The 15682-nt window shown below is 39.2% G+C and overlaps 1 protein-coding gene across 1 annotated transcript; it reads right to left on the bottom strand.

The window, feature by feature from the left end:
* Positions 1–3084: 3084 nt before the first annotated feature.
* On the bottom strand, positions 3085–3720 carry LOC138893056 (uncharacterized). Its single transcript, XM_070176825.1, has one exon. It carries the CDS (start codon positions 3718–3720, stop codon positions 3085–3087), a length of 636 nt encoding a protein of 211 aa, XP_070032926.1.
* Between the last annotated feature and the right edge of the window lie 11962 nt (positions 3721–15682).

Genomic DNA, 15682 nt, shown 5'->3' with positions numbered 1-15682 from the left:
TTGTGCTCGTTTTTGGCATTGTGCGATAAGCCCAAAGCACTTATGGTAATAGCTCCGGCCATAATCCCTTGGCGTCCTCAAGCTTTTTCTTTATGATGTTCATTATTGATTTATTGGAGAATTCCCTTGACCGTTTCCCGCGTGGTGGTATGGTGTGGAAAGTATTCTTTTGATATGCCACTTCTCAAAAAATTTGCTGACCTTTTTTCTGGTAAATTGGGGTCCGTTGTCGCAACTTACCTCTTTGGGGAGGCCGAAGCGGCACACAATATTTTTCCATATGAAGGCGATCACTTCATGTTCGCGTATTTGGGCGAATGCTCCTGCTTCTACCCATTTAGAAAAATAGTCAGTTAAAACCAAAAGAAATCATACGTTACCTCGCCCCGCAAGGAGGGGGCCAATGATGTCCATTCCTCATTGATGAAAGGCCAAGGGGATGTGACCAAGTGGAGATGCTCGGCCGCTTGATGGATCATTGGGGCATAATTTTGGCATTATTCGCATTTTTTCACGAAGTCTGCGGCCTCTATTTTCGTGGTAGGCCAGAAGTAACCTGCCCATATGAGACATTTGACCAGAGATCGATTGCCTGAGTGAGCTTCGCAGTGGCCTTCGTGGACTTCTTCTAGGACGCGCCGCGACTGATTGGGCCTAGGCATTTCGCTAGGGGCCGCCATATGTCCTTTTGTATAGGTCGTTGGGAATGATGATGTACCTGGCCGTTTGCATCCGGAGCCTATTGGCTTCCTTTTTATCACCTGGGAGTACGCCGTCCTGCAAGTATGTAACAATACGGTTGCGCCATTCCCATGTTAGATTTATTGTCCTTACCTCGATTTGATCTATCGATGAGTGGAGGAAGGTGACCACGTTTCCTTCTCCGGTTATGCTTTTAGTTGCTGCCGCCAATTTGGCGAGGCTGTCTGCTTAGATGTTTTGTGCTCGAGGGATTTGGTTGAGCTGTCACTCGTCGAACTCGGGCAGTAGTTTGCAGATCTCGACCTGATATTTTTGTAACCTTTGATCTTTGATCTGGAAAGTCCTTGTGACTTGGTTGACGACGAGTTGAGAGTCGCAGCGTAGAATGACCCGCCTCGCCCAGTACTGGAGTGCTATACTTAACCCTGCAATCACGGCCTCATACTCGGCCTCGTTGTTAATCATGTTCGGGCACCTTATAGACTGGCGAACCACTTCGCCTGTCGGGACTTCGAGCACAAGTCCCAGTCCGTCCCCTGACGCATTGGAAGCACCGTCAGTGTACAAAATCCATAGATCTTTTGTTCGCGGAGAAGCGTGGCCGTCTTCCTTTTTGACTTCAGGCATTATTTTTGCGCTGAAGTTGGCGACGAAGTTGGCAAGGACTTGTAATTTTATCGTTGTCCGCGGTTGATATGTGATATCATGCTCGCTCAATTCTATGGCTCACTTGGCTAACCTGCTCGATAGCCCAGGCTTATGCAAAATACTTCGCAAGGGGAAAGTTATGACTACCGAGATGGGGTGGCACTGAAAGTAGGGTCTAAGCTTTCATGAAGCTACGACCAAGCCCAGGGCTAATTTTTTGAGGTGGGGATACCTCGTCTCGGCGTTGATTAAGGTTCTACTAATGTAATAGATGGGGGATTGCGTACCTTTATCTTTCCGAACCAGGACTGCACTGACCGCAACTTCAAATATGGTGAGGTAGACAAGAAGGCATTCCTCCGATTACGCTTTGGAAAGCAACGGCGGTGAAGACAGATAAACATTTAATTCCTTCAGGGCTTGAACACACTCGGAAGTCCATTGGAGGTCATTGTCTTTCTTGAGTACGCTGAAAAACTTTTGGCATCTGTCTGATGATCGTGAGATGAATCTCGACAGGGCGGCGATGCGGCCAGTCATCCTCTAAACCTGTTTTTTCTGGTTAAGTGCTCTGGTATTCATTTTATGGCTTTGAATTGGTTGGGTTGACCTCAATACCCTTTTGCGATACTAGGAAGCCCAAGAAATTTCCTGAGGTCACGTCGATGCACACTTTTCAGGATTCAGCTTTATTCTGTAACGCTTGAGTATATCGAAGGCTTCTTTCAGGTGGTTGATGTGATCTTCTTTCCTTTTGGACTTGACCAACATGTCGTCTATGTAGACTTCCATGGTCTTGCTGAGTTGGTCTTTGAACATTTTGGTCACTAACCTTTGGTATGTCGCCCCCGCATTTTTCAGTCCGAAGGGCATCACCTTGTAGCAGTACATTCCTTGGTGGGTGATGAAGATGGTCTTCTCTTGGTCCTCCTCTTCCATGAGGATCTGATTGTAGCCCGAGTAGGCATCCAAGAAGCTCAGCAGTTCATGCCCGGCCATTGCGTCAATGAGCTAGTCAATGTGAGGTAGCGGGAATGAATCTTTGGGGAATGCTTTATTTAAGTCCGTAAAGTCTACGCACATCCACCACTTTCCGTTATTCTTTTTCACCATGACCACATTAGCAACCCATTGGGGGTATTTTGATTCCCTGATGGAGCCATTTTCTAACAATTTTTCGGCCTCCTCACAGACTGCATCCTTTATTGTGGAACTGAACTTTTGCCTAACCTGCCTTACCGGGGGGTAGAACGGGTCGACGTTCAAATTGTGTGTGGAGACCTCCTTCGGGATACCTGGCATGTCTGCATGGGAAAAAGCAAACAAGTCCGCGTTAGCAGCTAAAAATTGACGGAATTTACATGGTTCTTGAAGCTTGCGGCCGACGTAGGCTTTCTTGCTGTGGTCATTTTTGTCAAGTTGGACGTGGTCGAGGTCTTTTACGGTTGATCCCAAGGTGTCTATTGTTTCGGGATCTCTGATGACGTCCACTTTTTCATCACAGCTCGACCTCGACCCTGTCAATTGCTATGCATCATCTATTTTTCCCTTTATTTGTTGGGTATATGTACAATCCAGGATGATGCGATAGCATTCTCGAGAAGTGCGTTGTTCTCCTCGTATGCTGAATACTCCTCATGGGGTTGGAAATTTGATAATTTGGTACAAGCTGGAGGGGATAGCCCTCATTGCGTGTATCCAATGTCGACCTATTACGGCATTATACGTCATATCCTAGTCCATGATGTGGAATGTGGTTTCCAAAGTGACGCCGCCGGCCAGGACGGGAAGTATGATTTCCCCGGATGTTCGTTCAACTGCATGGTTAAAACTTGTTAGCGTGATGCAGCGTGACACTATCTTATCCTCGAGTTTCATTTTTGCAAGTACTCGAGGATGGACAATGCACGTGCCGCTCCCATCGTCTACCATAATGCTTCTTACATTTGTATCTAATGTTCGTAAAGCGATAACAAGGGCATCATAGTGAGGGAAAACCAAACCATGGGTATCTGACTTATCGAAGATGATACTTTCTTCGAGTTCATCGTACTGTTCATGAGTGATTGACCGTTTGAGCTTGTGGGTTATGGTGAACTTTACGTTGTTGATCAAAACATCGTCGCCGCCCCCGATGATCATTTGAATGGTGCGAGTCGGTGAGGGTGGTTTCGGCGGTCCCTGGTGTTGTTCACGTCCTCGGGTAAAGTTGGTCCTCCCTCGGTCGCTCAACCATTCTTTGAGATGTCCTTGGTGAAGCATGTTCACGACTTCCTGTCTTAGGGCGATGCAGTCCTCAGTTTTGTGACCACGCTCTTGGTGGAACTCATAGAGGGCGTCTGATTTTCTAGTGCTTGGATCTGACCTCATCTTTTGTGGCCACTTTACTTTTGGTCCGAGCTTTTCCAACGCGTAGACTATTTCCGAGGGTGACACACAAAAATTATGAGTGGATAGTAAATGGGGCATACCTCTCTCGTTCCGGTGAGTCCCTCTCCTTGGACTAGATGGGCCCTCTTCGTAGAGGGAGGGGGCGTGATGGCGCTTCTGACATATGGTTGATGCCTTTCACGGTTGGATCGTGGAGCTGCAAGATCTCCACTGGCATCATTTCTTCGATCCTTCCTGGTTTCGGCTTGTACCGAGGTCAATCGATGGGTTGGCCCAATCAAGTCATCTTTGTCGGCACGGACCTCGGCACGGTAGGCGTTGTGTATTTCATCCCAAGTGGTTGTAGGATATTTCATAAGTCGACTTAATAGTATTCTGGTCGCCCTTGAGCCATTCCTGTTCAACTCGTTCTGGAAAGCTGCTACAGTCATTTCTTCCGATACATTTGGTAAGGTCATCCTTACTCTATTGAATCGAATGAGGAAGTCCCTCAATCCCTCTCCAGGTGATTGTTTGATGGCAAATATATCATTTACTTTTGCCTCCGCCTTTTTAGCCTCGGCATGGGCCGTTACGAACTTGTCGGCCATCTCTTCGAATGTTTCAATGGAGCGCGCGGGCAGCTGTGAATACCAAGTTAATGCTTCTCCGGTAAGGGTCTCGTCGAACTTTTTCAACAAGATGGAGGAGACTTGTTCTTTGGCAAGATCATTGCCCTTTACCGCAGTGACACAATGAGTTACATGATCTTCGGGTTCGGTCGTACCGTTATATTTTCAGATAAGGCGGCATCTTGAAGGTCTTGGGTATGGCATGTGGGGCGGCTTCATCATTATAGGGTTGCTCAACAAACCGACCAGCGTCTCTTTTTGGCAAGAGTTTTGGGGCACCCGGTATTTTGTCGACTCTTTCTTGGTGTTCTCTCATTTGATCTCGAAGCATTTTGTTTTCATTTTCCATTTCTTCCATTTTCCTCATACTGGCTGTGAGGGTATCGTTACCTGCATTATTAATATTGTGAGTGATGCATGTTACTGGAGGGGGGGCCGTGTTGCTTGGCCGTTGCTGGTGCAATGCAAGTCCTTGCATTTTCTCTAACTGCCTCCTGAGTGGGCTTGTCGAGGATGCCGATCAGCGTATTTGTCAGCCAAGCCTCGAGTAGCTTCTTCACCGCTGGTGGTGCCTCTTCCGCTGTGGACGTGGAAGCTACTTTACCACGGGTTATTATGATACTGCCGTGAGGGAGGGGCGATCCACTTCGCCGGGGAGAGGTGTTAGGCGTTATGTCTTCGCCTTCTGTTTCGGAGACCTCATTGATGGTGTTTAAGAGGTTGGTAGTGAGATCAACCACTGCCTTCATTCTTTCTTCTCCATTACCTGCCATGTCAGATCTATGTGTACAAGGAAGTATGAGTTTTTTTTGTGTGAATTGTGCTAGTTATAAATCTAGAATAAACTAAAAACTTAACTAGACAGATGCCCACAAACGGCGCCAAACACGTGGCAGCAAATTATGCCTCATTTGTGACTCTTTACTTACATTACAAGGTGTCACATTTAGAGGGGCTTTTGGCTAAGTCATCACCTAAGTGGGCTCACACCCACTAAGGTAAAAGATATCTCAAAATTCACAAAGAGAGATATATCTAATCTTCATAGCAATGTAAATTGCTCCAGCAAACTCATACAAAATGATAGCAAAGTGATTTGCTACAAAATTCATACAAGATTACTTAGCAACGTGAGAATTGCGATTCTAAGGGCGTACGATGCAATCTTTCTCAAGAATATCATACGGATTTTTCCCTATTTCGATCTCGCCGTTACGTGTTTCGTCGCGATTGACGTGTGTTAGAGGGATTGTCAAGAGAATCGGCTCAGGTATGTTAAGGCTATCCCTTCTTTCCTTTTGGCATGACCCATATGATACAAACGAAACGAGCAAACACACAACTTTCATAAATGTCTCTATTCATAAAAGTACTAGGGGTGCCTATGTTCTTAAATTCTTATGTGTCTTATTATTATATTTTCTGTTCATGGGTCTTAGAAAAATGCGTAATTGATAAAGTTTAACCGAAGACATATTGATCTTATGACGTTCCGAGAAATCTTATTGACTTACTTCTTATGCATTTCATTCATTTATACATGTACATTGACCCATGACCAGGTGGCGTTATATACGCATATATTATATGTATATGGGATATGTGAAAAGGTTACGACGTTATATACGCACCACCATCTGATCAGCTGTTATATGTTGATGATTTTGCCCACAATGGCCGAGATGATATGATGGGATGCCCCCAGAGACTTGATGATGTTATGTACACCTATACCTATGCATGATACGACATTTATATGCATATGCATGACATTATAAATGTTTCAGGATTCACAAAGTTATTTAGACTTACAGATGGAATTCTTTACTCCATGTTTCATCTATGTCTTTTATGTACTAATTTTCATGCCTTACATACTCGGTACATTATTCGTACTGATGTCATTTTTGCCTGGGGACGATGCGTTTCATGCCCGCAGGTGCAGGTAGACAGGCTGACGGTCCCCTTTCTTAGGATCCTTGATCAGCGAGAGTTGGTATGCTCCATTTGATCCGGAGTTGCTTTGAGTTTTGGTATGATGTGTTTGTATACATATATGGGTATGACGGGACCTAGCCCCGTCCTTGTACAATTGTACATTCTATTAGAGGTCTGTAGACAGTCGTGTATAATTGGATAATATGTGGCCTTGTCGGCTTCTAGTTTTAGATATATAGTTGTCTATATCAGCCTTGTCGGCTCGCCCTATCGTATTCCGCATGTATATGTATATATGTCTTTTGGACATGTTTTCCTCACGTATGTTATTCACGTGATTCAGCAGTTTAATTATAGATGTTATTCATGATCTACCCTTAATTCATGTTTATATCTTAGACGCATGCTTAGGGGTGTTCGACATGTAGGACTCGGGCACTCGTCATGGACCATCGGTTTGGGTCGTGACAGTTGGGACCCTTCTCGAATCTAATGAAAAAAGTGTGGAATAGCAGACAATCAAATCTCTTTAGAAAGGTAGTGATTGTCTTTTATCTAGAGAGAAAGTCTGTTTCTTCAAAGAGTGTTCTTATCAGAGAATATTACCTATCCATATCCCCCTATCTCTTTTTCTATTTATATGAGACATTCCCCAGTCAACCCTAAAAGTACATACACCAAGAATATTCAATAGAATATTCTCCTGAATATTCTGTTACAAAAACTAGTTGTTAGCATTGTCCTCGATACTTGACCCTGTCCGTTATTGACTACTCGGCTACGAGCCCCGTTATCTACTAATCGACCTCGATCATATCGCTTTCCACGATACCGCTTGATGCTAAATCCCACTTAGGCAAATTTTGACCCATACAGAAGATGGCGTTGTTTATCGAAGAACATCGGGTGGAGAAACCATAGTTGCTGATTGTCATTTCATTTGCATTGGAAAACCAATTGGTTCAACACAATTTTGAATTACAGTTTGGATAGTCGTGGTAGGCTAATGGTAGCTGCCAAGAACATTGCATTGTTACGCGATCTGATGCAAGGATATTGGGCTCAAAGAACATTGCATTGCCAAGGATATTTGGCTCAAAGGTAGCTGCCAAGAACATTGCAGAAGATAAGAAATTGGGTATATATAAGCCAGCCACTAAGGCATTTGCCATAGTTTCTCTTGGGAGGAAAAAAGCAGTGGCTCAATTTCCTTGTTTCTCTATTGCCTGACGCGTCCCAGGCATGATAAAATCTGGGGATTTATTTGTTGGAACGACGCGAAAGGGACTTGGTCTGGAACCTCATGTCTAGTAGTCAGGATATATCACTACTAAAAATCAGGATAAAAATCTGCTAAAAACCGACCAAATATTTCCGAGCAACGTTGGTCGATCAAAAAAAGCGACCAAAAACCGTCCAGGTTGGACGGAAACTGGAAAAAAAAAATTACATTTTTTTAAAACTAAATACCGACCAACGTTGGTCGGTAAATTGGTCAACGAATTGACCCACCTGGTCAGACAAGAAAATTTTGGATTACCGACCAACGTTGGTCGGTAATCTGGATCCAATTTTTTAAATTTTAATAATTATTTTATTATTTAAAATATTTTATAATATTTAAGAATTTATATTTAAAATTACCGACCAACGTTGGTCGGTTAATGTAGGGGAAGCATTTACCGACCAACTTTGGTCGGTAATTATTATTTTCTGCAAAATAACCGACCAAAGTTGGTCAGTTATTACGTCAACATTGGTCAAACTTTCGAATTACTTTTATATTTACTATCTAAATAATATAAATGTAATTCGTTAACACTTTTGTAATACAAATAATGAATACACTAACATATACTATATATAACATGCTATTTGTAAATTGATTCATCGACTTATAACTTACTTAGATGCATCGATGAATATTAAAAATAAAACGTTTGACCTATATCGACTAATAGTAAAAACAAAATGTCTCGACCTATATCGATTAATCTAGCTATGCCATGCATTATTAGTAATGAATGAATGAAAAATAAAAGAATTAATACTAAACATCTTTGACATATATATATATATATGGATCACAAATTATATAAACGAAAGAAGCTATTAGTATTAAGTAAACGAGTTAAATTAATAGGTCAAACATGATCAAACTTTAACAAGCTATATATATACACACTAACATATACTATAACAAGCTATATATATAGTTAAAGTATTACAATGAAGTATTTTTTTTTTTGTATGTGTGTGTGTGTATATATATATATATATATATATTTAAATAAACGAAAGAAGCTATTAGTATTAAGTAAACGAGTTAAATTAATAGGTCAAACATGATCAAACTTTAACAAGCTATATATATACACACTAACATATACTATAACAAGCTATATATATAGTTAAAGTATTACAATGAAGTATTTTTTTTTTTTGTGTGTGTATATATATATATGTATAGTTGTATATATATAAGAACATGAAGCGCTAGGACCACAGGGTCGGGTTCTTTAATTTTAGGGATAGACTTGGGAAGATACTAATTAGTATATATACTTTATCATCAAATATATCTATTTGTAAATTGATTCATCGACTTATAACTTACTTAGATGTATCGATGAATATTTATCGATGATTCATCAAAACGTCTCGACCAATATATCAATTAATCTATGTCATGCATTATTAGTGATGAACGAATGAAAAAAGAAGTTATTAGCATCAATTACAATATAGTGTATGTGTGTGTGTGAGAAATTACTCACATACTTAATTATAACTTAGAAAATTTACTTAGATAGATGCTATTATAATTTATTAAAATTAAATAGTTAATATAATTATTTATAAAGATTATGCTTATAGTTTATAATTATTTATAATAATTGCATAGTTAAATAAAATAAATGCTTGTAGTTTATAATTTTTTTTATAGTTTATAATATTTTAAGAAAAAAACACACAAAAAAAGAATTTAATTTTGTTTTTAAAAAAACCGACCAACGGTCAACACTTAATGTACCGACCAACTTTGGTCGGTAATTCTGAAATCAGAATTGAAAAACGAGGGAACCCCCATTTCTCTCTTATTTTCCCCTCTCCTTCTCTATTTCCCTCACTCAAAACCTTCCCCTCTCCTTCTCTATTTCCCTCACATAAATCTCATTCTCCATCCCGCGTCGCCACCGCCCAGCCCTCGCCGTCGCCGCGCCGTCTCCGTTGCCGCTGCCACTGCCACTGTCGCCCCTCTCCTTCTCCATCTCCTAAAAATTCTAGGTTTGAATTACAACTCATTTATTTATTATTTCTAGGTTTTGTTAATTAGTTATGAATTAGTTTCAATTGATTAGTGCTTCAATTATTTGAACATTGCATTTTATTGAGGATTAGGGTTTAGGTCTTGTTTTAATTAGTTTTGTTAATTAGTTTTATTAACTAATTAGTTTTGTTAATTAGTCAATCAGTTATGAATTAGTTTTAATTGATGAGTGTTTCAATTTTGAGTTTGTATTGTCTTGAATAGTTTAGTTAGAATTGAATTATTAACTTTGTATTGTCTTGAATAGTTTAGTTAGAATCTAGGGTTTACGATTTGTTCTTGTGAATCGAACTTTTAGGGTATGGGTTGAATTTCTTTAGTTTAGTTAGTTTATGTTTAAACTCGTAGGATATGAATTGAAATTTTAGTTTTTAGGATTTGTTCTTGTGAATTGAACTTTTAGGATATGAATTGAACTTTTAAGATATGAATTGGACCTTTTGGATATGAATTGAACTTTTAGGATATAAATTGGTGTAATTAGGAAAAAATAATTATCTTGAATTAACTAAAAAAGATATAATTAATTTATAATTGTAGAATAAATTAATTTGTTCTTGTGAATCAAACTTTTAGGGTATGGGTTGAATTTCTTTAGTTTAGTTAGTTTATGTTTAAACTCGTAGGATATGAATTGAAATTTTAGTTTTTAGGATTTGTTCTTGTGAATTGAACTTTTAGGATATAAATTGAACTTTTAAGATATGAATTGGACCTTTTGGATATGAATTAAACTTTTAGGATATAAATTGGTGTAATTAGGAGCCAATTATTATCTTGAATTAACTAAAAAGATATAATTAATTTATAATTATAGAATAAATTAATTTGTTCTTGTTTTATTTATATAGATGGGACATCGTACTTGGATGTACAATAGGAATTATCCTAATCGGTGGGGATTGCGGGAGGATTTTGTAGAAGGGGTTGATGACTTTATTAGACATGCAATGCCACTTCCACCATACCAAAGTGAAGGAGTAATTAGGTGCCCTTGTGTCAGGTGCGATTGTATGAAGTTTAAAAAATCGGAGGAAGTTAAGCTTCATCTTTATAGGAAGAAGTTTATAGAGAATTACTTTGTGTGGACTAATCATGGAGGGATCGATGGTAGCCGTGGTATATTTCATAATATGGTTGTTGGTGAAAGTAGTAGGTCGGTGGAGAATACAAATCTTGATTCTAGAATTCAGGATATGGTTGCAGATGCTTTTGGGATGCACTTCGGGGGTGAGCCCAATGAAAATGTTGAGCAAACTCCTAATGATGACGCAAAACGTTTTTATGAACAGTTAGAGGAAGCTAGTCGCCCACTACGTGAAGGAAGTCCGCACTCTGAGCTGTCTGTTGTAGTTAGGTTACTAAGTATCAAATCTGATTGGAATATTTCTCAAGCAGTCATGGACTCTTTCATTGACCTTATGAGTGAACAAGTTGACCCTAATATCAACTTACCTGGTGATGTCTATAAGGCAAAGAGATTGGTTTCTAAGTTAGGACTTTCGTCAATGAGAATTGATTGTTGTGAAAATGGTTGCATGTTATATTATAAAGATGATGCAACTTTAGACAGTTGTAATTTTTGCGAAAAGCCTCGTTTCAAGAGGCTTTCCAGTGGGAATATGGTCGTTGTCAAGGCGATGCATTATTTACCTCTTATACCTAGGTTAAAGAGGTTATATGCGTCGATGAGTTCTGCTCCTCATATGAGATGACACTTTGAAAATAAAAGACCACCTGGTGTTATGTGTCATGCTTCAGATGGAGAAGCTTGGAAGCACTTTGATAGGACATATCCAGATTTTGCTAGTGAACCAAGGAACATTCGGTTAGGTCTGTGTGCGAATGGCTTCACGCCTTTTTCTATATCTGCGACACCATATTCATGCTGGCCTGTCTTTCTTACACCTTATAATCTACCACCTGAATTGTGTATGACTAGTCCATATATATTCTTAAATTGTATTATCCCTGGTCCACATAATCCAAAAAGTTCAATTGATGTATATTTGCAACCTTTGATTGATGAGCTAAAACAATTGTGGTATGATGGTGTTGAAACATATGACATATCAACCAAGTAGAATTTCAATTTGCATGCTAATTTAATGTGGACTATTAATGATTTTCCTGCGTATGGAATGTTGTCTGGGTGGATGACTACTGGGAAGCTAGCTTGTCCTTACTGCATGGAAAATAGTAAAGCGTTCACTTTGAAATATGGCAGAAAGCAATCATGGTTTGATTGTCACCGTCAATTCTTGCCTGATGATCATGAGTTTAGAAGGATGAAAAATGCATTCAAAAAGAATAAAGTGGAATATGATTCTCCACCTCCGATACTTTCAGGTGAGAAAATTTGGGAGAGGGTCCAGAACTTCAGTAAAGTTACTGAGGCTCCACTTATAAATTCCCCGAATATGGTGTTAATCATAATTGGACGAAACAGAGTATATTTTGGGAGTTGCCTTATTGGAAGGATAATATTCTCCAACACAATCTTGATGTCATGCATATTGAGAAGAATTATTTTGATAATTTGTTCAACACAATGATGGATGTTAAAGGTAAGACAAAAGATAACCCGAAGGCTAGAATGGACTTACAAGAATATTGCAGGCGGCCTGAATTATACTTGCAGACAGCAAACAATGGTATGGTGTTCAAGCCCAAAGCAAGTTACACATTCACTTTGGAGGAAAGACGACAAATTTGTGATTGGGTTACGAAATTGAAGATGCTTGAGGGTTATGCGTCGAATCTTGGAAAAAAAGTAGATATGGAGGTAGGGAAGTTGAGCCATTTGAAAAGTCATGACTGCCATGTTTTCATGGAGACCTTAGTACCTATTGCATTTTGTGATTTGCCTGAAAGAATCTGGAAACCTATCACAGAGATTAGTTTATTTTTCAAAGACTTGTGTTCTACCACATTAAGGGAAGAAAACCTACTTCGGATGGACCAGAACATCCGTGTAATTTCGAGTAAGATGGAAAAAATATTCCAATGTGGTTTCTTTGATGTGATGGAACACCTTCCAATACACCTTGTACACGAGGCACGACTTGGAGGGCCTGTTCAATGCAGATGGATGTATCCCTTTGAGAGGTAATATTATAAGTTTGATGTAATATTCTATTTTATTTGAATGTTGTTGGCTAACATGACATTATGTAGGACAACTGGCAAATGTAAATAATTTGTTAAGTAGAGGAATAAGATTAAAGGATCTATATGCGAAGCCTATCTTGCAAAGAAAACTGCACATTTTTGTTCTTATTATTTTGAGAGTAACGTGCCATGTTCTAGGAATAGGCCCAATAGGCACACGGTCGAATGTGTGAATGATTCATTATATCCACCAATGTCCATATTCAATCAACCAAGCCGATGTTTTAAGGATGTTAGAAAGAGAAGTTTGAGTGATATGGAGTACAAGTCAGCTACACTTCATGTGTTGCTAAATTGTCCTGAAGTTGTACCATTTCTCAAGTAAGTATTGATTTATTAGTTATCAAAATGTAAAATTTACTGTGACTACATATTGATGCAACTACTAAAAATATTTGATATGTCACAGTCACTTCGTGGGTCAATTTGGCCATGATGTTGTATATACGAGATTTGATACGTGGTTCAAATAGTTTGTAAGTGTGTGTGTGTATATATGTGTGTATATATATATATATATATATATATATATATATATATATATGTAGTGAATGTATAAAAATTGATTCATAAGTTGTGCTAACTTATGAATATTTTTAACACTATGTAGGTAAATAATCCAAATAATGGTGTAAATCAATTTTTGAAAGATATATCTTGGGGACCTGGGCTTCAGGTCACAACAATGTCTAAGTACGTAGTGAATGGTTATAAGTTTCATACAGAGGATTGCTCTAAAAATAAAAATAGCAACAACAGCGGGGTGTGGGTTCAAGGTGGTGATGGCAACCAAGTTGGAGATATTGATTATTATGGTGTGGTCAAAGAAATATTACAACTAGAATATACAGGTTGGCCATATAAGAAATTGATACTCTTTAGATGCAAGTGGTTTGACCCAAATCCAACAAGAGGTACAAGAGTACACAACCAATACAACATAATTGAGGTTAATTATACGAGGGGGTATGATCGCTATGATCCTTTCATAATTGCACATAACGTTAGGCAAGTGTATTATGCTCCTTATCCATTGTGGCGGAATAAGTCCGATTGGTGGGTTGTAATAAAAACTAAGCTTGCAGGTAGGGTGAAAGTCGAGAATGTGTTAGATGTTGCATATCAAAACGATATCTCCAATGTTCACCAAATAGTGGACGATCAGTTAGAAAATGATTTGGAACATCCTGAACGCATATTGGAAGAAGTTGATATAAATGAAGTAACAATTATAGAAAATGAGGACGAAGAATCAACTGATGAAGCTCAAACAAGTGAGGACGAAGAATTCTCGGACGAGGAACAATACGTCGATGAGGATTAAAAAGTTGGTTTTTAAAGCACTCTCATTTTATAGCTAGTTTCTTATATGTTTCAATCTAAATGTGTATTATATTATGCAGATGGCAGGCAAGGGTCAAGGTAACAATGACCCTACTAGTTCTCGGGGTCGAGAAAAGGGTAGGAAGGGAAAGATGAGGGTAGAAAATAATACTCCCTCTTGTCCATCCTTTTTAGAGATGCTTATGTCTTATCCTCCACCACACGACTATACTAAGCTGCCACAGCATCACGAGTCGTACACCTTCATTCAGACACCAAGTCTTCCATTACAGGGCCATAGGACTATACGTCCGACGTACAGTCCAGCTGCCTCACAACCATCTGCATCGCAACCATCTACATCACATCCACATGGATCACATCCCTACATATCACAGCCACATGGATCGCATCCATCCATGTCACAGCCACTCGGGTCACAGCCACTCGGGTCACAGCCATCGGTATCACATCCACTTGGGTCGCGTCCAGCTATGTCGCAGTCACAGGGATCGCAACCATCTTCATCATCGACTCCATCTATTGCAGGCCTTCGCCTGCGAGGCAGTAGCTCTGACCTGCCTACACCGTCTTCATATGCCTTTGATACACATACTTCGGATGGTGATGACGAGGTAGTGCATTATGATCGATATGGCAGGATCATCATAGTCCCTGAGGGTGATGGGTAAGTGTTATTCATTATTTTTGCGTCTATTGATTTGTAACATTTTTACTAAGATATTAATGTGTTTTTATTGTTAAATTGCAGGTTCAGGCCGGGTAATAAGACTACGAAGATAATTACCAATGCCATCAGAAAGCTTTATGATGGCCCTTATGCGACTTGGATTGATTGCCCATTCTCACCGAAGTAGCAAATTTTTAATCAATTTAAGGTATAAATGTTCTTTTAAATAGTTTAATAATTTATATTTATGATTTTTTCATCAAATATTTAACTTTTGAAATACAAAGCAAGTGTGTATGGGAAGACCGCTATAGCGCGAAAGTGGCTGCAAATTTTCATCATAAAGCTCGCAAGAGATTGGCGGATGCTTTCTCAGATGCTAGAAAGAAGAACAAGAGGCTTGGCTGGTTACTTGAGAATTTGTGGAATGATTTGCAAAGGCAATGGCTTACCGCAGAGTTCTTAGAGAGGAGATAAAAAGGAAAGAAAGCTCGCGCATCCGAGAAGGGAGGCTCCTTGCACACTGGAGGTGCGATCAGCCTAGGGACAATAAAAAGAAGATTGGTACATAATTGCTTAAATTATTTTACTTTTCTAAGTATATCTATTCTGTTTATTAACTAAATTAATTTATTTTCAGGAAAAGAAGTATGGGCGTCCAATGAGCCATGATGAGCTATTCAAGGAGACACATATTGTGAAGAAGAAGAAAGAGGGGGATCAAGATAGGTGGGTCGAGGACCGGGCCTCGACTGCATATGTAAGCTTTCACTTTTCTTGAAGTATTATAATTTACTTTTATAAAAAAATTGAAATACTGATTTAATTTAAAATAATATAGGGTCGCTACCAAAGTAACGTGGAGGAATTCATCCA

Source organism: Nicotiana tomentosiformis, chromosome 5 (assembly GCF_000390325.3).
Source record: "Nicotiana tomentosiformis chromosome 5, ASM39032v3, whole genome shotgun sequence".
In the NCBI taxonomy this organism is placed as follows: Eukaryota; Viridiplantae; Streptophyta; class Magnoliopsida; order Solanales; family Solanaceae; genus Nicotiana; species Nicotiana tomentosiformis.
This window is presented reverse-complemented; position numbering and strand designations above follow the sequence as displayed.

Excerpts from the sequence above, each read along its gene's own strand:
- LOC138893056 (XM_070176825.1), bottom strand. The coding sequence starts at position 3,720 with ATGAGGTCAGATCCAAGCACTAGAAAATCAGACGCCCTCTATGAGTTC.